Here is a 24863-nt window from a genome sequence, read left to right as displayed (position 1 = left end):
TTGAACAAGCGCAAGGTTAACAAAGAAAATAACCTATGCAGTTCCTGACCATGATTATTATCCGAAACTAGAATTTGAAGCTCAACCAAGAAGATAATAAGATGTCAGAGATTTAAAACTACAGGCAACCTCCTTTTTATTTATTTCATCAAAGAAATTTCCAAAGAGAAAGAGAATGGAGAGGTGTGCCCTTCCATCCAAGAAGCAGGCATTTCCCATCCATATTGAGCGTGCAAGAATTTCCGTACGGAAAATTCTTAAGAATCAGGTCTGCTTGGTACAACGACGATGAACTCAATTCTATCTCCTCCATTCCATACCGCGCAAAAAATGCCCTCCAAACATCAATTTTCACATTTCGGATATTCCTTTCCTCTCCTTCATTTGCCACAATATTTCTAATTCCTGTCCCAAAGTACATTGATTCCAAAATACTTCTGTTTGGATCATCTCGTTGGATGCAAGTTTCCAAGCAGTCAAAGTACACAGCGAAGTAGAAAAGGGCGTCAATAAAGCGAGTTACAAAGACTGGCGAGTTGTGATTTGCCTCAACTTCAGTGACCACAGTTAAACATGGACGGATGTTTTTTATCACCTTCATTGCAGATTCGAGTCGATCTGGTTTTGGAACCATGCTCCTCAGCGCGAATTCAGAGTAGACCACAACTGTTTCTTCAGAATCTAGCTCGAACATGTCTTCTTTGAGATCTAGCATGTCTTCTACCATCACTATTTTAAAACAAAAGGGTAAGTTCATGGTTTGTGCAAAACTCCCCAACCTCTTACCTGTTTCCTCAACCGATTCTCTACAAGTAGTTCCAACAGCAGTTATCTTGAGAAGCTCAAGCAGACAATCACAACGTGATGCTAAGGCTTGCATCAGACCTGTCCACTGCACCCCATTCCGGATTTCCAGATCAATCACATGCACCTTCTTAGCCTCAGCCACATTTTCCACAATGGCTTGAATTCCAGCAAGTTGTACGACTTGCCCAAAGGGAAGCTTGATTTGACATGCCAGGTAGGTATCATTTGGAATCTTCATTGCCCTATCAACATCAAATGACTGCTTGGTCCTCAAAACTTGTGGTGCGACTCTTCCAGTTTCTCGATCAATCTTCTCCTGGAGAGCTTCAGAAAAAAAGTGAACCACTCGTTCAACTGGATTCCCGGTACTGGAAGAACGTGAATCACAACGTTTAAGCAAATTCCCAGCACGCTCATACTGCTGATAACCTACTTTCTCTGCAGAAGCAAGAAGGAACTCAACAAGCTCCACGTCTCTAGCTTCCTCATATGACAGGCCCGAAAAGGAGGATGCAAACGGATGGCTCAGCATGGAGGGAACATCAGACACTTGAGAATAAGTCTGAATGAACCTTGCTCCTGCCACCCTCATGATTTCTTCAGTTGAAAGCTTCCTGCCTGTAGCCACCTGATCTGTGCACGCGTTGTAGTTGCTTGACTCAAAATTTCTTTCTCCATTCAACCGCTTAAACCCACTGCCATAGCTGTTCAAGAGATCAAGCCCTGCCAACGAGGAGAAAGGGTCTCGCTTCTCTTTCTTTGGTTCAACATGTGGAACCAAATTTGGGATGTCTTCGAGCTTTGCAATCTTCCCTAAGCACGCTTGGAATGGCATCGAGAGAGGATCAAACTGCATGGCATCATACAGTCCATAGTATGAAATCAGTGGCTGCTGCTGTTCTTCTTGTTGATACTTGGGAAACAAGTTTCCTCCAGAGGAGTAGTCATTTCCATGGAATCCATGATCCGAATCAACGGAACCAAATTCCCCCAACTTCCCCCATTCCTCTGCTCCAAACAAATTCACTTGTTTCGCCATATTGTTCTCCGCTTCCATGCCATCAAAACCTTTCTCAGTTGAGCTGAATATATCATGAACTCCACCGAAATTGAAATCCCCGAAAGAAAACATAGCATTCGTCATCACGAAAACTCACGATTTAGGCTCTCAATTCTTGTTGGTAAAAGCACTTTTTAATTGCTAATTGCAAACATGAACACATTAAAGATCGTCTGAGTTTCTTATTCCTAGTTCCTTACTTATGAAAGCATCATTATAAAGTTAATACTACCCAGTTTTGACAGAGTCCTATATCTCATGGAAATCAAGGGCAGAACAACGACATTGATGTTTTTTATGGTATCAATATGGCCTGCATCCCAAAGTCCAAATATATGAATGCCATTTGTCCAACCAACAGATGTAAATTTAATATACATAATTCTCAATGATTCAAACAAGGCGTTGATGTATAAACCCTAATTTTTAAAGATCAACGCTAACGTCACCTCCTTGTCCAACATTTGTGATTATTGACAGGTTTTAAAACTTAAAAGTGAAAAAAAATTCATCCTCGTTCAATTTTTTAATCATCATTGAATATATGTTGAAAATGGATCCCATATTGATGAAATTAGGGACCTTGCATGAGCTTATAACTAAGTTAGGCTACTCCTCATATTGCTAATTAGTTTTATGGTGAAACCCTCAACTTTCTTCAATATCTCTTAAAAAAATATAAAAAAATCAAATTTTCAAGATTCATGATGTATAAACCCTAATATCCAAAGGTCAGTATTGCACCCACCCCTGTAGCACATCTCGTTCACCCACTTGTGATTAACGTAATTTAACCGCAAAAATTTCATAATTGATCATTCATTTTCTTAACCATCATTTATAAATCATATCTGTATCAAGTCTGAAATGTTAAGGATTCAAACAAACTTAAGCCTCGTTGATGTATAAACCCTAATAATTAAAACAAATTCTGAAGAAAGTTCCCCAACAATGCATATTAAGAAGTTCAGCCAAGAATGAGACAAACAAAAAATACGTAGAATATATAAGCAAACGCGCGAACAGATAAAGAGGTAATTAAGGTAGCGTGGGATTTGGGAGCTTACAATGCAGCTTGCACCAAATGCTGCTGTGTTTCTTGACGGAAATAGCTGAGGAGGCTCTGAGAGCGACATCCGACACAAGTTGGATGATTAGCGTTTGTATATTCATCTGTCGTTGGCTGGCAACAGTGCCTTGTCGGGTCCGAGATGAGAGCAACAGCGACGGATTTGCGCTGACGATTAGTCGCTGGTGCAACTGCTGACCATGGCCGGCAAGCAACTTAAAGACCTACGTTATAGTAAGCAATCAATAAAATTTTCCTTTATAATTTGGAGAAAATTTCAATTTTAGTTTACAAATTGTTGCTATTAAAAAACAATAGTTTAATTTTATCAAATTTTTTACAAAATTAAAACGTGTGTGACATATGAATAAGCCTCGCAATTGCTTCATAAAAAGTTGATCAAATAAAATCATCGTCCATAAATTTCAAAATCAATATATTATACGAATTAAATCGCGACAATTAAACATTACGAACCAATCGGCCTAAATGCAGAGCCCAGCCTGCTACATTGGCCTCTAAAGTATGAAACTTCAAAACTGCCCAAGTTTCTAATAAAACTATTGCTTTTCAGAAGATAAATGACCTAAACATGGATTAGGAGCTCAAATGAGAATAAGACTGGACCTATTCATAAGCAGGCTTTTGACATGGATTAAGGCCCAGTAAAGATTAAGGCCCAATATACCTAACAACCACGACCCCCAATCATATTCTGACACCTCAGAAATCGTGCAGCAGTCGACGTGGCATAGACCCAACAAATATCGTGTAAACACCGCCCGGTTCTCTCTTTCCTCTCCGCTTCGTATTTTGTATTCCGTATATAATTTGTTCATTTAATTCAACCGGGAGAGGTGGTGGTGGTGGCGGTGGAGGCGGTGGATCGGATCGGAGCGGTGCAGATCGAACCGGACGGCGATGGCGGAGGAGAAGTACAACCGGAAGAACCCGGCGGTGAAGCGGATTTTGCAGGAGGTTAAGGAGATGCAATCCAAACCCTCCGATGATTTCATGAGCCTCCCCCTCGAGGTTTCTTACTTTTCCCGATGATTTTGCAAATTCAGATTATTGATCTTGTAGTTTTTTCTGTTTAATTCACTTTGTTGGTGAGATTTGAATTTGATACCCGAATTTTGATTTTAATTGAATTTAAATATTGGGGGCTCGAGCTGAATTTTGATTTTTGTTTCCTTTTTTCTCTTTCTAAATTTCATTTGGTTTGCAATTTTAGGGATATTTTGAAATTGGGGATATTGTTAGGACTAGATGCTATTTAGCTGATTAGCGTTTGTTTGCAGGAGAACATATTTGACTGGCAATTTGCAATCAGAGGTCCTAGTGACACAGAATTCGAAGGTGGAATTTACCACGGGCGGATTCAGTTGCCGGCAGAGTACCCGTTCAAACCCCCTTCATTCATGTTGCTGACGGTAATGTGTTGTGCATTTTTGAGGTTAATGGGCTAGTTTGCTGGTTGGATTAGTATTTTCTGTCATGATGTGTTGACTTGTTTACTTCACTTGCAGCCAAATGGTCGCTTCGAAACCCAAACCAAGATTTGCTTGAGCATATCAAATCATCATCCCGAGCACTGGCAGCCATCATGGAGCGGTAAATTCCACTCTTTCTTAGATTGTGTGTGCTAGTGTATAGTTATGCAGAGAAAATGTCTCAAAGAGCTATAAAATGTTCCAATATGCTTTTTCTAAGCAGCATCCAATTGCTTAGACCAATTGCACACCCAAACTCGTAACATTGTATAGATACGCCACTAAATCATGGTTGGCTTGAAATGGAGTTAGAACTGGACTTGCTTAGTCCGATGACCATATCACTATGGGGTTCCGTGTTTTGGACTTTTCCCATTTGTATTCTTCATGTGTGTCTATTCAATTATTGACATTTTAACCGGTATTGAGAACAGTCTGTGTGCTGATGTGATGTGAAACACAACTGAAATTTGAGTTGATTCGTCGGTGATTGACATTTTATGCTCATCTTGCTAATGTACTGTGTCTGTTGGCAGTGCGGACTGCTTTAGTTGCACTTATTGCATTCATGCCTACCAATCCAAATGGTGCGTTAGGTTCACTGGAATATAAGAAGGAAGAAAGGCGTGCCCTGGCTATCAAATCTCGTGCAGCAGCCCCAAGATATGGCACTGATGAACGCCAGAAGTTAATGGACGAGGTAAAATATCTGCTGAAAGTTTCGTTGCAATTACACAATTGAAGATCTCATGACAGAAACTTGCTAATGGGTAATATTAATTTCACAGATTCATGAATATATGCTGAGCAAGGCACCCCCTGTTCCTCAACTGAGCCCCTCCCAGGCTTCGGAAGAGCATCCTTCAAACAAGGAAAGCAATGTTCAGGAGAGTTCCGCAAGCGCTGGATCCACACCCGCTGAGGAAACTGCTGGGGAAGGGCCTGCAAATCCAACAACAGGAGACAGGATTGTCGAAGAAGTTCAGGAAGCCCCTCTGAATGCTAACCCTGCCCCTGTAGCAGCGAGGGCGGTGAATGAAGCTCCTTCCACTGGATCAAGTCAGCTGCTACAAAGGCCAGAAGTTAAAGTACACAAACCAGCTGACGATCGCTTGTTCACATGGGCTGCTGTTGGACTTACCATCGCAATCATGGTTCTTCTATTTAAGAAGTTTATGAAATCCAGCGGACACGGTGCTGTTTTCATGGACGGATCATAGATTTAGTAACGATTGGTGCTGCCTTTGTAACAGAATATGCGTATATCTTACATGGTAGTTAAAAGACATCTGTTTAAAGTTTTACATATATTTGAAGGGTTTGTGATCCATTATGATCATCTAAAATGTACACAGTTGTAATTAAACGTAAAATGTTTTGCATTCGTGAGCTTTGTCATCCCAGAAACATTTTCCATGTCAACAAATCGTTATGTGCGTACATCAATGTGTCGGTTTGATTCTCAATTTGATAGCCAGAAATAAAGACCCCCTGTCGGTTTGATTCTCAATTTGATAGCCAGAATAAAGGCCCCCTGTTTTCCTCCTCTTATGCATTTTAGTTTATTCATATGCGTTGTTTTCGTTTGATATTCAATCAGATGGCTAGAAATAAAGATAACCTATTTTCCTCCTCTTATGCATTTTAGTTTATTCATATGCGTTGTTTTCGTTTGATATTCAATCAGATGGCCAAAAATAAAGATGCGAAGAAGAAAAAAATGGATGCTTGTCATTACTCTAATTTAAATTAATTATCCATGCACTAAGAATGGTCTCATTCAAACATGTTCCCCTCGCGCCAAAATTAGCATAAGCCGTAAGTTTTTCCATCTTGAATTCAACCTGCTCATTAGGCAGTGAAATATTTCATCCCAAGTCGACATCTTCTCCATGAACAGAAACTTTTCGATTGAGACGGGAAAACACGGGATCGAACAATGTGATCTCTCATCGTAGCACCGAAGCATCTGTTCTTTCATATAACTAACTATTCTACTTAGTTATACTTGCAGCATAATTTCCTATTCTAACAACATTAGTGATCAGAAAATAAATTGGAAAGTGACGATGCCACTACGCCATTCCATGACCGGTTTCAGGGTGCATGACTTCGAAATGATGAGTCATCCGTTGTCCAGCTTCTAGCAACCTATATCGAACATATTAGTTGGTTCAAGATGATGTGCAGGAGGAGATGGTATCAGCAAGTAATTAGAGGCTGCATCTTTTCGTGTATTGCCCTGTAACACTGGAGACTGCACAGGGGAAGCTTCGACTTGGAATCCCGATACTTGTATGCATTCGTGCAATTTGGACCCGCACATTTTTCGCGTGGGGGAGGATAGCTAAATAAAACAAACCATCTAAGTTATAAAATTTGTCAATCTCAAGAAGAAAACGCAAGATTAAAAACAGAGAACTGGGGCTGGTAAAGAAGAAAGCAAATGCTGTACCTGCAAGGCACTGGACTGAAAATACTAGGCAGACCAATATCATCAGAAAATGTAACGGTGGTTCCATTAGGACCGACGACCCATCGGACAGTGTTTGGTGCCAGTGTGACAGGACAGCCGGTCCTCCCCTGCATAATATTATAGTTAATACTGCATGAGAATAAATGCGAAGGGCCACGAGAAAAAGGAAGAAGACTGAAAAATGTTTAATAATCTCTCAAAGACCTTATTCAATTCGTCCCTTTGCTGCTTCAGTTTTTCTTCCTTCTTCTTCTTGGAATCTTGACCCAGTATTCTTCTGATTGCCCCAGCCTAAAAATTAGAGGTGAGACTGTTTCTACATTTGCCACCTGAGTTAATATTATAAAGCGTGATATAAAGGCCAAACCTCAGCTTCCCTAGCTGCATTCTCTAACTTCACTTTCCGTCTCTGTGCAGCCTCAGCTTTCTTTAATTGCCGTTCCACTTCAGACATTTTATCCTTCTTGCCTGTGGTCAACCAGCCAACAGAAAAACTGAAAACAAGTTCAGTACGGGTGTGCATATGAATATAATCAAAATTATGCAACAGACACGGAAAGAATAAGCGCACTTTTAGATGGGACAGAAAGCAAATCACTTGCAATGTCAAGAAAACCTGAACCAGGTAAAATATCTTTTCCAGGCTGGAAGGCCCGGTTACGTGTGGTGAGGGTTGATTCTTTCCGCCCTTCTAGAAGTAGACTAAGAGATCCTGTTTTCAGCTTCTTCCCATTTGGTTCAGGTTCATCATTAGATGTTAATTCTTCTTCATCGTCTTCTCCCAAATAGTCTTTATCCTCGTGCATTTTTTCTGATCTTGACCTATTTTTACTAGCTGCTCCTAGCCTTGCTGGTTTATACCCTCCGCTATCATCTCCATGAAAGCGAACGTCCATTTGAATTCTCTCTGAACGAGCAACCTTAGATGCACTTAGTCTTCCAAGGAATCGGATTTCTTCATCTTCATCGTCATCTTCATTAAATCCAGCATCCAAGGCGCTTCTCTTAGGAGCCCGCTTGCTTTTCCGAACTGGCTCATTGACCCCACCTCCACCTGCATCATCCTGCATCAATAATGTTATGATACACGGTATTGTTATAATGTAATCATGAACAAATCAAACAAATCTTTCCATAAAAATGGGGGTAACTTTTGAAACCAAATAGCAACCACTGAACTAGAAACTTTTCAAAGATTTCCTGGTCATTACAGTTGTGATTACACAGAATTAAAAGAATAATCATTGGAAAAATCATACAGGGTGACAAATAAATTCCACCGTACAGGTCGTACAAAATGAGACAACAATTGCAATAGTAACGAGAATCAGGGTGAGGTACCTGAGCAAGGGGATTCAGTTGGGGTGTGAAGGCATCTAAAGAGCTTGAAGATTTAGCAGTAGACGAGCCACCACCATTGCCAACATCTGCTATATACTTGCTGTTGAGTGTACGAGTAACACCTCCAAACTTAAGCTTTAACTTCTTCGGGTTGTTCTTACTTCCCAATCCATCAGGATGCACTATTTTCTTCTTATTATTCTGATTCCCATCAATGGTTCCTTTGCCAATAGGGATATTATAGCTGAGTGAAAATATCGGTGGATTTAACCGAGGTTTATGTGATACGATACTCCTCTTCTTCCTGACAATGCAACCTCCAGGCGAAAACCCAGCACCACCGAAGCTTTCCATCTATGCCGAAACAGTTGCAGTTCTTTTTATGATACCTAACATTCAGAAAACAAGGGGTGGAAGATCAACACAATTTCATTATTTTACAGACCCCACAGTGAACCTGAAGATTATAATACCAAGTCCCTCAGTAAGAACTAAATCACGATGAGCTTATGAATCTAATAGCGCCAGCAAGTTGTATGAAAGAAACCAAATCCCCTAGGGCATGTCTGGGACTGCTTCTTAGAGGACTAAAAGTGTTGGACTATGTTTGTCATAAAAACTTAAACGTGCTTCTAGGTCATTGAAGCGCTTTTTCCACGTGCTTAATCACGAGGCTCTCGATTTTTTTTATAAATTTAATGTATTTCTAATAAAATCACTTCTACCAAAAACGCTTATGAGCCCTACAGAAGCACTCCCAAACGGATGAATACACCAGTGATACTGATTAGTATACCAGAAATAGAAAAACAGCACCAAACGGTCCAAACTGAAGCTTAAAGATTTTCATTGCCTTGGTCTCCCTATGGATTTTTTAAGTTTTTGGAGACAACATTAACTGTAAGAACAAACCAGTTGGAGTACATTTTCCTCCTTTCATCTATTTCCTATTTTCTGAGCAACCAAACAGAAAATTAGGGCCCCACTAACGTCCAGTACTCTAATTCACCATAAAACTAACAAAAGAAAAAACAAGAAAGTGCCTCCCAACATTTTGGCTTCTTTTCTTGAATCCTGAGTTGGTATTTCAGATTTTCCGTGGAAACAAACAAAGAACAAGAAAATAAAAGAAAAGAAAAATGCGGAAACTGGACATTAAAAAAGCGAAGTCAAAAGCATATACTTACCTTGAAGAAGTCAGGGAGCAGGCGGAAGCACAGTGATGGAAGAGCCAGGAGAAACCCTAAACCTAACCCTAACCCTAACGGGGGGAAATGGAAACGAAAGGTTGGAGAAGTAAATGCAATGAGTGAGAGTGAGAGTGAAAGAGTAGTGGGATTATGGCATTTTGAGAATGGTCTTGATTTGGTAAAGCATGAAAGTGGATTATTTTTCTTTCCTTTTCCTTTTTTAGAAAAGCTAACAAAAATGGTTTGAAAGATTTAAATTTTAATGATAAGGATAAAACAAATTGTACCAAGATTAAAATTTTAGTATAAAAATATAATTTTTGTTAAAATAAACAATACTGAAAACTTTCCGTTAAATTTTTTTTTTTGAATTTTTTTCTTCTTCATTTACTAGCACAGCTTTTTATGCAGTTGTTTTTTATTAGATTTTTGTCCGCACCCTTTTTTTTTATATTTTATAGATTCTTTTAATTTTTAATCATCGTATTAAAATTAAAAAATCAAAACATAAAAATGTAATATTTTAAATTTTTAATTATCAGATCAAATAAAATAAACAAAATCAAAACATAAAAATTAACGGAACATGCGTAAGAAGGAACGAAAAAATATATGGGGTAGCGCCTTCTTTTAAATTTGTGTACGAAACCAGTCGTAGGCTTGGGAATATGGCTCAAGCGGTCAAGCTCAATACATGAGGTGGGGCATGAATTTTTTAAAAATTTTTATACGGCATATATATATATATACACACACACACACACAAAATGGGGTGGGGTATGAATTAGTGACAAACTCGTTATTTACAAAATTTAAACTTAAAATTATTTATTTTTTAGTAAAAAAAATATCATTAAACCATAATACTAAATGATAATTCTTCTTCAACGTTGATGTTGTGCAAGATATTGACCTTAACGGTTCAGAGCCGAAGCTTTGCTTACCTTGATTAGACACAGAAAAACGTACTAGTTTTTGTAAATTTCGACATATGTAAGTTAGTTAACTCATGCGTGTCTTGTGCGTTCAACTTAGAATCCAATTTTCCATAGTTAATACTAGTTTTGAATATTTCTCGAATCAAAGCTACAGACTAGCTGTTTCCATTTTTTTTTATATTATATTTAGCCTTGTTCATGAAGTTGTTTTCCCGTAAATAATTTTTTTTTTAAATTTTGTGTCTCAATTGTCTATTTTCAAAAGGACGATTTTTGTTCATGTTTATAACATTAATATTTCTTGTAAGGAGCTTATAACTCAAATGGTTAAATATTCTTATGTGAGCATCCCAAATCTTTCATACAATTCCTCCTCCCTTATTATCGAATATCAACAAAAAAAGAAGAAGACGTAGATACAAAGTAATCGGAATATAAAATGTTGACATGGCTTAACCATAATCACACAAACAGAAAGGCATGGACAGAGTATGGAAATGGGAGGGCACACAATCCACCTCCTTCTCGAAGTACAACTCTCCCTTTTTTCACTTGCTCTACGAACATCACTCCCTACTTTTCTAATAAGAGAGGTGTACAAACGTAATAGACCTTTTTAAGAGTGCTAAAAATAGTTTTCTTCAAAATTTATATCCTTAAATAATCAAATATATGTGGATTCAATGAACTAATTAATATTATTAAAATCTCATGAAACATCAACCACAAAATTTAAATACTCCAAATCCTTTGGTTTGAGATCCCCTATTCAAACACATTCTTTCGAGTTTCAAATCCCTACCCCCAAACGAATGTGATACAGATTAAAGTGAATTTGCATAATAGCATATATACAAGTAAATCCTATAGGCTAGGTGTAATGCTTCTCAAAAAATAAAGACAAATAATACATGCTACGGTACAAAAATGTAAGCTTTAATTTATATACTCCTACATCTCTACTCTTATCAATTTGCTAGCTATGTAATGTTTTTCTTGTACAACAAGAAACAGCACAAAACAAATTGGAAGGAACTGAAGAGATATATATATATATATATAGAGAGAGAGAGAGAGAGAGATCATGATCAATTGATCATCACTTAATCAAGGAAGCAATGGCAAGGCAATTGCTGGCCATTTTACGAAGTTTGTCATCGTAATCACCCAGCGGAGATTGCTCTCCTTCAAACCCATCCCCACACGTCACAGCATCGGTCACCACCCCGCTAAGCATGCTATTAATCGTGCCAATGTCGCGGCTCTGGATTGCATCAATGGCGCTCTGAAGGCCGTCCAAGGCATCAGAGTACAAGTCCTTGCAATCACTGAGCGCAGCAATCGTTCCACGTGCAGTGTTAGGCATCGTCACAAGTTTTGAGGCTGCGGCTAGAGACATCTGGGCGTGTGCGGTGCAAGCCTTGATTGTCATCCCAAGAGCGGATACGGGGTCAACCTTGGGTGGTTGGAAAGGTGTCAGGGATAAGATGCAAAGATCAGGGTAGTCGGTGTTTTTGCATAGTTCTTGGATCGCCGGGTTAGGTGGGGTTGATGATGAGGCCGTGTTGAGAACAAAAGGCTGCGCAAAGAGGTTTCCGCGTGGGCTGTCAGAAGAACGGCGAAGAAAGGATGAGGAGGAAGATGGAGAAATTGAATTGCCAGCAGGGGGTGATGCTTGTGGAGCCTGTGAAGGAGGGTTTGGGGAGGGAGTTGGGGCCGGAGTAGGACTACGGGTTGGTGGAGGGCCTGCTGGCCGCGACGAAGGGAAGACTTGACCCGGATGTGGCTTACTAGGAGGCACGGAAGCCTGCGAGTTAGGAGAACTTGGTGATGGAGAGGGAATAGTTAGGTACCTCAGTTTCAAATCCCGGGGCTTGCATACAGCGTGCGCGGAGTTAAAGCCGAAAATGAAGAAGAATAAGATGATGAGAGGCGTTTGAGTATAGCACCTTGGATCCATTTTTGTTTCTGAATTTGTTTGCAGGGTTGGTGGAAGGAACTAGAAGAGAAGAAAATGAAAGAATGGGAGGCTTTTGAAACAAGATAATAACCATTGTGTGTGTTTGGTGAATAATGCCTTAGTTTGCGGATTGTTTGGCTATCAATGGAATTTAACTTGACACATTTTTTGTATTCACAGTTTTGGCTTTCAAATTAGGGGACTAGAATTCAATCTCCCATAATAGGTGGATGCTCTCTCTCTCTCTCTCTCTCTCTCTCTCTCTACTCGGCTATTTTGTGCACTGCATACCTTATAAAAGAAGAGCTTAAGCTCGTTTTTGTTGTTACATTGAAGGGAATCGAACCTGACCGACCCTAACCCTAATATACTACCCCGAACCCTGGCCGATCCTAATCCTAACCCTAACCCTTTACTCTTCCTTGTTCTTCACCACCTGAGCTAAACACAAGGTCAACTAGCTTAAGCTCTTCAACTAAAATAAAAAGATATTCAGTTTGGTGTGCATAGATAAATATAAAAAAAATCACAAAAAAAAAAAAAAAAAAAAAAAAAGGTGTCAAAACCACTATCCTGTTAATTTTACTGGATGTAGATTGCTGAACCTGAGAAACTTTAGTTAATCAGACCTTGAATTCTGGGAAGAAAATCAACATCTTGGACTACAACTTGAATTCACATTATATACGGTAGCAAATGCATATAATGTACCGATATACGTACATCAAATTTGTCCAACTCCAACATACAGCAACAAACAGCTGAAACCATAAGTTAACTAGATCTTATTCAGATAAAAACTAAATCTTGTGCAAACTAAAAGGCTTGCAGCTGCAGGAAAGGAAGCAATAGATGCATTCTACTTATTTACCAAGCAGGCATTGAGGACAAAGGATTTAGTTGTCATGAGACTCATAGTGACTCTTGACGACGGTAACCGGGCACGAAGCATTATTTACGATATGGATGCTGACACTGCCCATTATAACCCTGCGAAAACAACAAGCACGTCGAAATCCAATCATAATCCTAAACATTGAATCCAAAGATACATAGAGTCAACTAAAGGGGATTCCTTAGTTGGTTTGGGGTTGCTCAAATTGTTTTAAAAGCATATTCTTAAAAAAGTTAGAATAATTTCCCATGGAAAAGAATGACATCCTCAACCAACTCCGCCACATGTGCACAAAAATCCCAAAACACAAACAGAAATTCTAAGTCTGTTTTTAGCCAGTTAACTTGTAAATTTAGGAGACGTATCATAAAAAAATTTCAAAAACCACCCCTAAACTTACAATTCCTCTGTCCATTTTAATACACAAAGCTATTTTACACCAAAGGGGTGGAAAATTTGAATTATGCCACACAATTGGCCAACATAATAAATTGGTATCAAACTCGATTGTTATTCAGGGAGTCTAACCTATAACCTCTCACTTACTAAACCGTAGTACTAGTGACACAGCTTCTCTGTTCATTAAACTATCAAGTTAACTGCAACTTTTGCACGGTGCAATTCATTTCAAATTAAAATCGAAAACATGCTATGAATTGCAATGTATATGAATATGTACCTCTGAATCTTGCCAAGGCCTCTGCTTCCAATAACAAGGAAGCTCAAGGGGGTCTTGTCAATAGCGTCAAGAATCTTCTCACGGGCATCGCCCCAGTAGATCTTCATCACCACGGTAACCTGCTCCAATCCAGCCCAATAATTATTAATTATCACATCACTTATTAGTTATCAATTTTTTTTTAATCATATCATCAAAACATAGCTTAATTAGTATGATTCTTCAAGATTAATAATAATTAAAAGAAATCAATTTCTATACTCTTTCTGCGTCGCACCGTTGGCGATGTCGATGGTTTCAGCGTCAGGGTTCACTCCATACTTCTTCATAACGTTGGGATCAGAAAACTCCTTCACAGGAATCAAAGCTGCAAACAAGTCCATCGATTTATCAACTAATCACCATGCATGCACTCATAATCTCAAACAAAACCCACAAATCGAATTTAAAAACTAAACGCAAATTTTCCAAACTTGAAACAAAAGGTCTTGATCAGAGACCACCATAGTTTTATGTATTTTTCAGTTTTTTTTTTTATCAGTGATGAAAATTGAGTCACACTCATTACAAACAAAACCCAAAAATAAAAAACAAATGACAAAAGCAAGAGAGAAAGTTTAAATCTTGATCTATAAATAAATTTATAGAGAGAGAAGGAGAGAGTGGGAGGCGTACGTGAACCGGTCACGCCCCAGAGCTGCATCTCGCCCTGCTCGTAGTACTCTTCAGGCCGGACCACCACCAGGATAAGGTGATCGCCTTTCCGGGCAACGTTCTCGACAGCCCATTTCAGGGCTGCCCTGCTGCCCGGCGAGAAATCCATTGCCACTCCTACTCTCCTGTCTTCCATCTCTCTCTCTCTCTCTCTCTCTCTCTCTCTCTCTGTCTCTCTGTGGAAAGCTGGTCAGAAACAACACCGAAAGTACGGAGTCCTGAGAAAGAAGAGCTCTCTATGCAATGACCACCTTGAGGGAACTCGGGTACGTGTAACGATGTGATGGCTCCACTTGTAGTTTATGCTAGCCGTTGGATGGTTTTATGTGTGGGGCTCCGAGAATTGGGAACAGGCATCGGACGGTGGATGTTTTGGGGAAGTGATATTGTTTGTCTTTGCTTCGAATTATGAGAATAAGACACGATTGATTAATGACAGTTGATAAGTTAAAATGGTTATGTGTCACTGTGTTGGGGATCGGGAGTGTTTCGCCCCAAAACGCGCGTAACTGAAACGACATGTCGTTTGCTTTAATGAGTTTCAAATGGAAGGCTTGATTCCGGCTTTTTTTTTTATAAGAAAAACTAATAAAAATAACTTGAAAATTTTGAGTTTTAACGATAAAGATAAAATAAATGGTAAAATGAATAGTACTATGATTGATTTTTTAGTGTAAAAATGTAATTTTTTGTTAAAGTGAACAGTACTATAAACTTTTCGTTAAAATTTTATTTTTTTACAAGGTTGAGATTCAAAGCAAAGACTGCAACCTGGAGATTTTCATAGTGTTCTAGAGCATTTAATATTCTAAATTTCCTTTGTTAATAAATAATAACCATTGTTTGTGAAACGAAGGAGGATTCTCTCTTTTTATAATATCTCTTATTCTTTTTCATCCTATTTGAACGATTATAGTTAAACCACGTCAATATTTTATATTGAATTTTTTATAAAGATAATAAGACAAAAGGCAAATTGTGAGAGAATGAGAGAAAAAGGGATGAGAATAGGAGGGAGAGAAACCTATTCCTAAATCCTCAATTGTTTAGATTTGTCATTTAATTCTCTTTTAAGTTATTCAATTTAATGTACGGAATTATAATTGAATGTATAAAGGGAGAAAATTGTTCAGAAAAATCACTTCTCAAATCATAATAGGCAATATTGCTTGCATCTTGTTCATTTAATTCGTGTGAGAAACATAAACGATCCATATTATGATTAATAAATAATGTCTAATTATTTGCATCTCGTTCTTTTACTTTATGTGAAAGATGTGATCTGCAAATCTAATAAATGTAAAAAAATCTTATGACGCATTATTCATTATTTATCGTGTACATACAATCAATTCATATCATTATTAATTAATCATGACGTGTTGTGGTTTTATCTAAGCGTGTAAATATGAACGCATCAACATGGTTTCTTGCTATTTGTTAATTTGTTTTTGGTTTTTCAAGCTACTTACTACAAGAATATGAGAAAAGCAAGAGCAGTAAGGAACCTTATGGCCGTGTGCTTCAAGTTTCATGTGTTTAAGTCTGAACCGTTGATTTAAAAGTACTTCTAAAATAATTAAAAGTATTTTTTATGAAAATATTTTTGTAACTAATTCTTAATAAAAATGCAAGTGATTTTGAAAAAGCATCTAAAACATGTGTTATGAGAGAGAGACTTTGATTTGTGATAATAGTCATAATTATGGTCTATGAATATGGATAACACTTGATTTTAATGACATGAGGTTTATTCTTTGAAATAACCAAGATCCAACCGCTACAAAATAGTATTACAAAATTTAGTACCTCACGCGCTGTACCAAATAAACACGTGGTTTAGAGGATCCACACACGAACATTTCTCCCTCACTCCAGTCCTTCTGTACCAACCACAAGTTGGTGGCCTAGTGGTAAAGGAATGATTGCGAAGCTTTTTTCAAACTAAAAACTGAAGGTTTTGTGTTCGAAACTCACTGCTGGTTTGGAAGCCAAACTTGTGGTCATGTGTGAGTGAGTTTTTTCAGTCTCCAAATAAGTAGATAACTGTGGCTTGTCACTAATAGTTCCCATTTAAAAAAAAAAAAAAAAATGTCCTTCCCCTTGAAAGCTTGAACTCAGAAGCTAGCCTGACCCGATCAAATCACAGATGTCATCGTAGCCGTCCATCTCAAAATATCCCGACGAAGAAAGTGGAAGAAGAGCCCCAGTAAACAAGTAAGCTCGATCCATTTCCAAAGCCAACTCCTCCCAGAGAATCTCTCTCCGTCGCTTTTTCGGTTTTTCCTGTTTTCGTTTTGTTTTCTTCGTAGCCAGAAAACGCAACTGCAAGTTTTTGTTTCAGCCCTCTCGTCTCCTGCGTAAGGGCGTTTGATTTGTGTCCTGCTTCGAAACGATGGCGTTTTGGTGGGCTCTGTTCGTCCTCGGATTCGCTTACGCCGTTTGTAGGTTCCTCTTGATGCTCATTCCCCACAACGTGCCTTCTATCGATGTCGATGCTTCTGACGGTACGCTGCTACCTCCCTCTCTCCCTTTCTTTCTCTCTCCAGATTGTGTGATTGATTGATTAATTGGGCGTGGTTTGATCAATGGCAGTGTTGGATGACGGGAATCAGACGCAGGAGAACAGTTTCATATACGTGAGTTTATCAAAGATTTTTCGCCTTTTGATTGTATTTGTTATTAGAATTTGTAAAATTTTGTAAGCATTTGTCTCCAGTTCTTTGATTGTAGTTAATTTCTTCGCATTTATCGGTTAATCTGATCTAGTTATAGTTTTGGAAGTAATTAAATTGCTTGTAATTGCATTCAAATTTGTTTCCCTTTGCACTTATTCTTGTCGTTTGAGTTGTATTGAATGTGATTGTGTGAAGCATTCATTTGGTTAGCCTCACATTGTGGTTTTACCGTGCAGGTACCTCCGAGGGGAAGGACACCACAAGCGGAGACCAAGGTTCAGTGCTATGAGCCTGCAACCATGAAATACTTGGGATATTTCCCTGCACTGACACCCGTTGAGGTTAGACATGTTATGCATGCTTGGATGTGGGGATTGGTCAATTGAATGTGTAGGGTGTTCTAATATTGTACTCCTCTTTCTTGAATTCTAAATGGGCAGATTATTGTTCCATTCGGTATTAAGTGATGAGCTTGATTTTGTGCCTGCATAGTGCATAATTTTGCATTTACAAACAAGTTCAAATGATAAAAGAGGTGGAGATCACCCAGATCAGAATATCACAAAATTGGTAAATTCCGCTTTGTAAATGTCAGGTCAAGAAGCGTGTAGATCAAGCAAGAATGGCACAAAAAGCGTGGGCAAAGAGTAGCTTCAAGCAAAGACGCCAGTTTCTCCGGATTCTGCTGAAGTATATTATCGAACACCAAGAGCTTATATGTGAGTAAGTACTCTATTCAAATCTCCCTCTCTCTCTCTCTCTCTCTCTCTCTCTCTCTCTCTCTCTCTCATCTCATACATGGGTTCCACATGTACTGTGTTTTTATAAGAGATTAGTTTGTGTACTTACACACATAAATTTTGATTAGAATATCTTCACGTGATACGGGAAAGACTATGGTAGATGCGTCTCTAGGTGAAATAATGACAACATGTGAGAAGATCACTTGGCTTCTTTCAGAGGGTGAGCGTTGGCTAAAGCCTGAATACCGGTATTTTTTCTTCTGCTTTGTTTACATTTTCTATATATTATCTGATCTCCGTTAATTTGAGTAAGATAACAGTCTGCTGTGATAAATACCTTGTTGGCCATCTCCATCATGGTTTATTTAATTGCAGTATCAGTGATATACATTTCGCAATGTTTGCTGTCTTGAATGATATCAGTACAATCTAATTTTTTATGTTAATGTTGATTTCTTATACTGTACTCTTTTTTGAGCATTCACCTTATCACTAAATCAATTTTACCATTTCTATCCATTTTTTTGCTTTTTAACCCATATAAGGAGCTTCTATCTTTATTTTTTTAATGGTTTTTAGGCAACATAGATTCACTTCCACCAATGGACATATAAATGTACTGTATTGTGATTATTGCTCATGAAAAAAATTTCAGATGTTGCGGAAGGTCAATGCTTCACAAGAGATCCAAAGTGGAATTCCATCCCCTTGGAGTTGTTGGTGCCATTGTGTCATGGAATTATCCTTTTCATAATATTTTTAATCCAATGTTGGCAGCAGTTTTTTCTGGAAACGGCATTGTGATTAAGGTAGTTATTTTTAGAATGGCCACTGTTATTTTATTTAATCACTAGCTGCACTTTTGTACTTTTTGTTAGAAAGACAATTCACTTGTCTCTATATCCCTAACACCTTATTCCATTCGACTTGATGGTTGTGTAAACACCCCATATCTGTGTTAGCTATTATTCGTTGCTGGGGATTTAGGCTATATATCATTAAAACCTGGTTCAGAAAAAAAGTATATATACATGATTTATCTTCTAATGAATTGCTCTGAAGATTATTTGTTAATTTGACAGTTATATGCTTGTAATTGCAGGCTTCAGAACACGCAACCTGGTCTGGTTGTTTCTACCTCCGAATAATCCAATCAGCCCTTGCTGCTGTAGGAGCACCTGAAAATTTAGTTGACGTTGTAACAGGGTATTGATTTTTTTTTAGTTGGGAGTGGGGTTGTTAACTTCTCTAGTCTTGTTTAACTGTCTCCTTATGATCAAACTTTTTCTATCTCACTAGGTTTGCTGAAACTGGAGAAGCACTGGTGTCTTCTGTTGACAAGATAATATTTGTTGGATCGCCTGGTGTGGGTAAGATGGTATGTTCTTCTTTTGCCTGATCGGATGGATTTCCTGTTCTTGTTTAATTCCTAGAACAGGCTTCTCACTTTCAACTTTCACTTCTGCTATTTCTGCAGATAATGAGAAGGGCTGCTGAGAATCTTACACCAGTTACACTTGAACTTGGTGGAAAAGATGCATTCATTGTTTGTGAAGACGTGGATGTGGAACATGTATGGTTTTTTTCCTACCTCTGCATGTATTTCATCAGATATGAACATTTAATTGCCGATATTTTGGATTATAGTTTTTTGTATTCCTGAACACTGTTTAACCTAACTACTCAATTTAGGTTTCCCAAATTGCTGTGAGGGCAGTTCTACAGTCAAGTGGACAGAACTGTGCTGGGGCTGAGAGATTCTATGTTCATGAGAAGATTTATTCTTCATTTGTCAGTCAAGTTTCCAAGATTGTAAAATCTGTTTCTGCTGTAAGTATGTCCCTTTCAGCATGTTTGGTATGAAAAAATGAATCTTTAGGTTGTTTTGCAACTGTTTTTTCTTTTTCGCGATTTCATTGAAGTTGATTTCACAGTTAGCAGTTGCATCCACTACATATCCTTTTAATTACAATGTCAGCCAGACGCAGACCCATCTTCCCAGGTTCTTAGTGATTACATAGGCTGGAATGGTCGGGAAAAAAATACTGAAAAATTAACCAGCTAGTTCTGTTGAGACAGTTATACAACGTATACTTATAGATGGGCCCAATAAGAGCTGTGCATTCTATAATCTTGAATAACGTAAAGCATTCTGTTGAGATCAAGTAGCAGTTTTAAGAACTTAATGTTTAAAACTTGTGATTCTATTATTTGGTCTTATTTGTAGGGCCCACCACTTACTGGAAAGTATGATATGGGAGCTATATGTTTGCAAGAGCACTCTGAAAGGCTTCAAAACCTTGTAAATGATGCCTTAGACAAAGGAGCAAAGTTTGTTGTTCGGGGAAGTGTTGGCCATATAGATGAAGGCGCAGTTGATCAGTTTTTCCCACCTACTGTCATTGAAAATGTAAACCACACGATGAAGTTGATGCAAGAGGAGGTATCTAAATTCGCATGTTTGGTGGCATTTTCTGGTGCACCTTTCATCTCCAATTAGTTACATGGAGAAATGCCTTCTACATTTTTGCAGGCATTTGGACCAATCATGCCAATAATGAAATTTAGCACTGATGAAGAGGCTGTCAAGCTTGCTAATGACTCAAAATATGGTCTTGGCTGCGCTGTTTTTTCTGGCAGCCAGCGTCGTGCAAAAGAGATAGCTTCCCAAATACACTGTGGAGTTGCTGCAATCAATGATTTTGCATCAACGTACATGTGTCAGGTAAATATTTTATCAGCTAGCAATTGATATTGTTTCAGTTTTCGTCCTTGTTATTTTCATTTTTGGTTGAAGGTGAAAGGTTTTCGTTGTCATAAATCAGAGATCTCTTTGGTTGAAGTGTAAAAGTATCCTTGTTGCAACATAACTCGTTATGATTTTGTTCAACATGATGACATTGTTAATCCAATGAACTAAAGATGTCTCGTACTCTCGCAAATTTTCAGTCCCTGCCATTTGGTGGTGTGAAAGACAGTGGATTTGGAAGGTTTGCTGGTGTAGAAGGATTGCGAGCTTGTTGTCTTGTAAAATCAGTTGTCGAGGATAGATGGTGGCCATACATTAAGACCAAGATACCAAAGCCTATTCAGGTCAGATAACAAAAGTGAACTGTAATGTCATCTCTCTCGCACATTAAAACTACAAATCTGACTGATTTTGTTACTTGGCCAACAACAGTATCCCGTTGCGGAGAATGGCTTTGAATTCCAGGAATCACTTGTTGAAGCGCTCTACGGCATGAACATTTGGGACCGCTTGCGAGCATTGGTTAATGTTCTAAAGATCCTTACAGAGCAAAATTCTCCTGCTAACAATAAGAGAAGAGATGACTGAGCCTGGCACACGAGGATTGGAACATTTTCATGGGTTAACAGAGTTAAGAGATATCTCGGGTTTTGGTTTCCCGTTGAAATACATAATCACGGAGCATCAACCTAATCGCTTCCCCTTTTGTTTTGTTGGTTCTAATTTAGTCGCAGCGTGCATCTCTCCTAAGAATGTCTTGTTAAATCCATCTAAAGGTATTCTGAATCGAATGCAGAAAAGGAACAATGAGTTTTGATTTTAATGCAGACTAAGGGTGTACTCTCGACAAACGTATTTTGTAGGATTTCGTACTCTCTTTTTCTCCTTCCGCAATCCGCACTCTGCCCTTGTTTTTGGTCATAAGAATTTAAGAATGGATAAATTAAATGAGAATCAAGAGACAAAAACAAGAGAAGTGAAGAAGGAAAACTGGAAGTGCGAAAATCATTACAACCCGAAAAACCTAAGGATATTGGCTCTCTTCAGTGTTTAATGCCATTCCAACTAACTAAAACAGAAGATGAATACAACAACAAAGTTGGTGTGCTGAACAGCTGGGGATGTTTTTGGAACGTTGGCACTCAGAGCCTAGTAATCAACCCTAGAACTCTCTAGGATCGACAAACACATTCCCAAGTGATCCCTGTACTAGCAGTTCATCTTTGTCATCAGCGTGGTTGATCAAACTCTTGCCGTACCAGACATCTTCGATACATGACATATCGGAATCCTTAGGGACATGCTTTATAAGAGGATCACATAACCCCAGCTCGGTTAAAATCAGCTTGCTGTCCTTCACAGTTTGTCCCAACCTAGAGGCGAAGTTCCAGACGGATTTCATAAGCTCCCCGACTTTCTCTCCCTCTCCATGAAGCCCGTACAGAAGGAGAAACCCGAAGGAGCTTTGCATGGAGACACTGACTGGCAGATTTAGGCAGGAGAAAAATTTCTCCGTTGCATGGCTTAGGGTAGCAATAGCATGCAAAGATCTCAGTGGATGAGACTTGTAAGCCTCACAGGTATTCCATATGCTAAAGATGATCCAAGAGCTTTGAGTTTCGCCGGCGGTGTCCTTACTACTTTCCTCACTGTTTAAGTTGATCCAGCCTTGTTCTTCAAAATAGAACACCCAAGTGCCGAGGCTGAGCTTTTCCTTCAAGATCACGTCAATATCTGTTGGATATATGTCTTTGCTCCTTAGCCTGCTTTTGTACAAGAAAATTGCCTCGTCGACATGTAGCTTCTCTATTTTTATATCTCGAGGCATCGGATCCTCTACAGCAGAACAAACTGGCTGAACAAATATGATCAGCGAGCTGAGCTTCCTGTAATTGCATTTGTAAGTGAAGAGATTGGTGGACGCGGTGTTGCTCTCTTCAGTTGCCAAGAATGTGTACTGTGCTCCCTTCCTCAGCAACCACTCCTCCACCGACTTCATGAGTTTCAACCCGATTCCCATCCGCCTAAACGGAAAAACATACAAAGTTATAAGTTGTCTAGTTACGGATGATTTGTAAAACAGTTTTTTTGTTATGCTATCCGAAAAACAAAGCGGAGAATACCGGTGTATAGGAGAGACGCGAAGGCCTAGTATGCAACCTATCACGTATCTTGCCCCGGAACCAGTCCCTACATGCTTTATGCATCCTCGAACCACGCCAACAAGTTCCCCGTTTTCAAGCAGCTCTGCTACCTGTTGGCAATTTTCAAACATATTAACGGTGTAGCAATGCTACGGGTCATTTGCATTAACAACCCCCTTGGAGGGGTGGGGGACAGAGGGACTATTGTATAAAAAGTAGCTAGCTCCAAGAAATATATAAATCATGCAAATGCTTATTGGAAGAGAGATAGAAAAGCATTAATGATTGTGATATATGAAAATTGAAAAGGTTTTCATACTGTTTGGGCAAAATATAAGAGGGAAAATAGTAAACCCTAATTAACCTACCAGCATAACATGAAGGGGGTAGAACCTAATCCTACAAAAGGGATCACCCATCATGCTCGTGAAAATGGAGACCCCCTTTTTAGACTCTATCTCACAGTCCCTCTCTAGTTTCCCCACCACTTCAATATCTGTGTCTTCACTGAATTCCCTTATAAGAACCTTGGTGTGATCTGCAATTTCAACCATGTTTTTTCTTGCTTTGAAAGTAGTAAGTTGGTTATTAGATGTGAAGTGGAAATCAATCTTCAGTAGATGAATCTTTCATGAAGTGCCTCTTGTTGCATTCTTATATATATACTTTTATGCTACCCTAGCTACCAATTGTATGATTTGTTTTCTTTTTTGTCTTTTCTCCTTTTGTCCTCATGGTTTGTGTGAAGAGGTTGAGAGCTGTCCAATGTTGATGACTTAAAGGAACCTTGTATAAGCTTATAATAGTTTTGGAGGGGAGCCTCAACCATCGTTTTTGTGTCAAAACAGGTTGACCCGTGCATAAAGCTTGATGAGCACATATGCTCGACATCACTCAATATAATGTGTTGTCCACGTTCTTTGCTTCAGTTTTGCTCAATGTATTGAAAGGCGAAGGCTTAGGCAAGAAGTTTCATGGATAGTCCTGCCTAGGTGAAGGCGTGAGGCCTAAATTTTTTAATATATAATATATACAATTATATATAACATATAAAATAAATATAATACTTTATAAAATAAATATTCATTGTTATTCAAAAGTGCACAAGTCACAAACAACATCACAAACAAGTTTAACCAAGTAATCAAATTAATCAACAATCAAACAAATAGAGTAGAATCAGACATCTAGAATATTAAGTAAGTGTATATATATATATATGAGAGGTTTTGGTAATATTTGGATAGTCTTAAAAATAGAAATAAGAATAATAATGTTTCCTTTAAGAAAATAATAAAACTTTAAAAAAATAAAAACAAAAGATGTTTATCTTTTTTCCTTCTGGCAAAATATTCAGGAAAAAAAAAATGCTTCTTTGTACAAAAAATAAAAAAAATTAAAACAAAAATTAAAGATGCTTATCTATCTTACATAGGAGAAACAATAACATAAAAAATAAAACTTAACATAAAAGAAGATAGTGCGTAATAAATGTTAGAAAAATAGGATCATTTTAAACTTTAAAGAGAAAGAATATCAAAAAGGAAAAAAAAAGCCCTACGACTCATCTTTGTCTTTGGGAAGGCAGACTCAAAATGGAAAACAAGGATGCTCAATGAATGCCTTAGGCATGCCTCGGATGCCTAGGTGCACCCCGTCAAAGCTAGGTGAGTTTTTCGTCCACTCCCAAAAAACAGAAGCGATTTTCCTCCCACTCTGCCTTCAAAGCCGACTAGGTGTGCCTTGGGGCGAGGTTTTTAAAACACTGGTTTTGCTATACGTGTGAGAACGTGTAAGATGTGAAAGGTTGTTCCACGTCAGAAAGTTAATAAAGAACCTTACATGGGCTTTAAAGGAGTTAGACTACTCCTTCCATTACGAATCATCAATTCAGGTGGAACCTCAACCAATTCCTTCATGATATAAA

The 24863-nt window shown here is 38.4% G+C and overlaps 7 protein-coding genes across 10 annotated transcripts; 2 read left to right on the top strand and 5 right to left on the bottom strand.

The window, feature by feature from the left end:
• Positions 1 to 148: 148 nt before the first annotated feature.
• LOC103959377 (DELLA protein RGL3-like) lies at positions 149 to 1951 on the bottom strand. Its single transcript, XM_009371729.2, has one exon. The coding sequence runs from the start codon at positions 1949 to 1951 to the stop codon at positions 149 to 151; it is 1803 nt and encodes a 600-aa protein (XP_009370004.2).
• Positions 1952 to 3787: 1836 nt separating this feature from the next.
• On the top strand, positions 3788 to 5895 carry LOC125471657 (ubiquitin-conjugating enzyme E2 32-like). Its single transcript, XM_048572343.1, has 5 exons — positions 3788 to 3968; positions 4238 to 4369; positions 4466 to 4550; positions 4966 to 5129; positions 5218 to 5895. The coding sequence occupies exons 1-5, from the start codon at positions 3858 to 3860 to the stop codon at positions 5647 to 5649; spliced, it is 924 nt and encodes a 307-aa protein (XP_048428300.1). The 5' UTR covers positions 3788 to 3857; the 3' UTR covers positions 5650 to 5895.
• Positions 5896 to 6140: 245 nt separating this feature from the next.
• Positions 6141 to 9598, bottom strand: LOC103959312. Of its 2 annotated transcripts, none has more exons than XM_009371665.3 (7): positions 9434 to 9598; positions 8247 to 8635; positions 7522 to 7969; positions 7273 to 7373; positions 7110 to 7196; positions 6885 to 7012; positions 6141 to 6776 (listed from the first exon to the last, which is right to left on the bottom strand). In XM_009371665.3, the coding sequence occupies exons 2-7, from the start codon at positions 8598 to 8600 to the stop codon at positions 6632 to 6634; spliced, it is 1263 nt and encodes a 420-aa protein (XP_009369940.2). In that variant the 5' UTR covers positions 8601 to 8635; positions 9434 to 9598; the 3' UTR covers positions 6141 to 6631. The 2 variants fall into 2 exon arrangements, with proteins under 2 accessions (XP_009369940.2, XP_009369939.2); XM_009371664.3 differs by having other exon boundaries at positions 7477 to 7969; positions 9434 to 9595.
• A 1535-nt stretch (positions 9599 to 11133) lies between these two features.
• Positions 11134 to 12533, bottom strand: LOC125471308 (pectinesterase inhibitor 10-like). The gene has a single exon (XM_048571585.1). The coding sequence runs from the start codon at positions 12332 to 12334 to the stop codon at positions 11474 to 11476; it is 861 nt and encodes a 286-aa protein (XP_048427542.1). The 5' UTR covers positions 12335 to 12533; the 3' UTR covers positions 11134 to 11473.
• A 436-nt stretch (positions 12534 to 12969) lies between these two features.
• On the bottom strand, positions 12970 to 14814 carry LOC103959310 (universal stress protein PHOS32). Of its 2 annotated transcripts, XM_048572314.1 has the most exons (5): positions 14584 to 14814; positions 14171 to 14275; positions 13909 to 14029; positions 13206 to 13324; positions 12970 to 13095 (listed from the first exon to the last, which is right to left on the bottom strand). In XM_048572314.1, exons 1-4 carry the CDS (start codon positions 14756 to 14758, stop codon positions 13231 to 13233), a joined length of 495 nt encoding a protein of 164 aa, XP_048428271.1. In that variant the 5' UTR covers positions 14759 to 14814; the 3' UTR covers positions 12970 to 13095; positions 13206 to 13230. The 2 variants fall into 2 exon arrangements, with proteins under 2 accessions (XP_048428271.1, XP_048428270.1); XM_048572313.1 differs by having other exon boundaries at positions 12970 to 13324.
• Positions 14815 to 16694: 1880 nt separating this feature from the next.
• On the top strand, positions 16695 to 21615 carry LOC125471547 (aldehyde dehydrogenase 22A1-like). 2 transcript variants are annotated; one of them, XM_048572081.1, is made up of 15 exons: positions 16695 to 16839; positions 16967 to 17129; positions 17218 to 17261; positions 17537 to 17641; positions 17896 to 18023; positions 18169 to 18291; positions 18699 to 18852; positions 19146 to 19249; positions 19343 to 19421; positions 19521 to 19616; positions 19736 to 19873; positions 20271 to 20486; positions 20577 to 20768; positions 20993 to 21136; positions 21225 to 21615. In XM_048572081.1, exons 2-15 carry the CDS (start codon positions 17018 to 17020, stop codon positions 21378 to 21380), a joined length of 1791 nt encoding a protein of 596 aa, XP_048428038.1. In that variant the 5' UTR covers positions 16695 to 16839; positions 16967 to 17017; the 3' UTR covers positions 21381 to 21615. The 2 variants fall into 2 exon arrangements, with proteins under 2 accessions (XP_048428038.1, XP_048428037.1); XM_048572080.1 differs by lacking the exon at positions 16695 to 16839 and having other exon boundaries at positions 16846 to 17129.
• Positions 21616 to 21769: 154 nt separating this feature from the next.
• Positions 21770 to 23593, bottom strand: LOC103959309 (probable N-acetyltransferase HLS1). The gene is made up of 3 exons (XM_009371661.3): positions 23305 to 23593; positions 22916 to 23046; positions 21770 to 22816 (listed from the first exon to the last, which is right to left on the bottom strand). Exons 1-3 carry the CDS (start codon positions 23488 to 23490, stop codon positions 21955 to 21957), a joined length of 1179 nt encoding a protein of 392 aa, XP_009369936.2. The 5' UTR covers positions 23491 to 23593; the 3' UTR covers positions 21770 to 21954.
• Positions 23594 to 24863: the final 1270 nt, after the last annotated feature.

Source organism: the organism of the source record quoted next, unplaced genomic scaffold (assembly GCF_019419815.1).
Source record: "Pyrus x bretschneideri cultivar Hongxiangsu unplaced genomic scaffold, Pyrus_bretschneideri_v1 Contig6, whole genome shotgun sequence".
In the NCBI taxonomy this organism is placed as follows: domain Eukaryota; kingdom Viridiplantae; phylum Streptophyta; class Magnoliopsida; order Rosales; family Rosaceae; genus Pyrus; species Pyrus x bretschneideri.
Note: the sequence above shows the minus strand (reverse complement) of the source record. Positions and strands in the feature narration are given on the sequence as shown.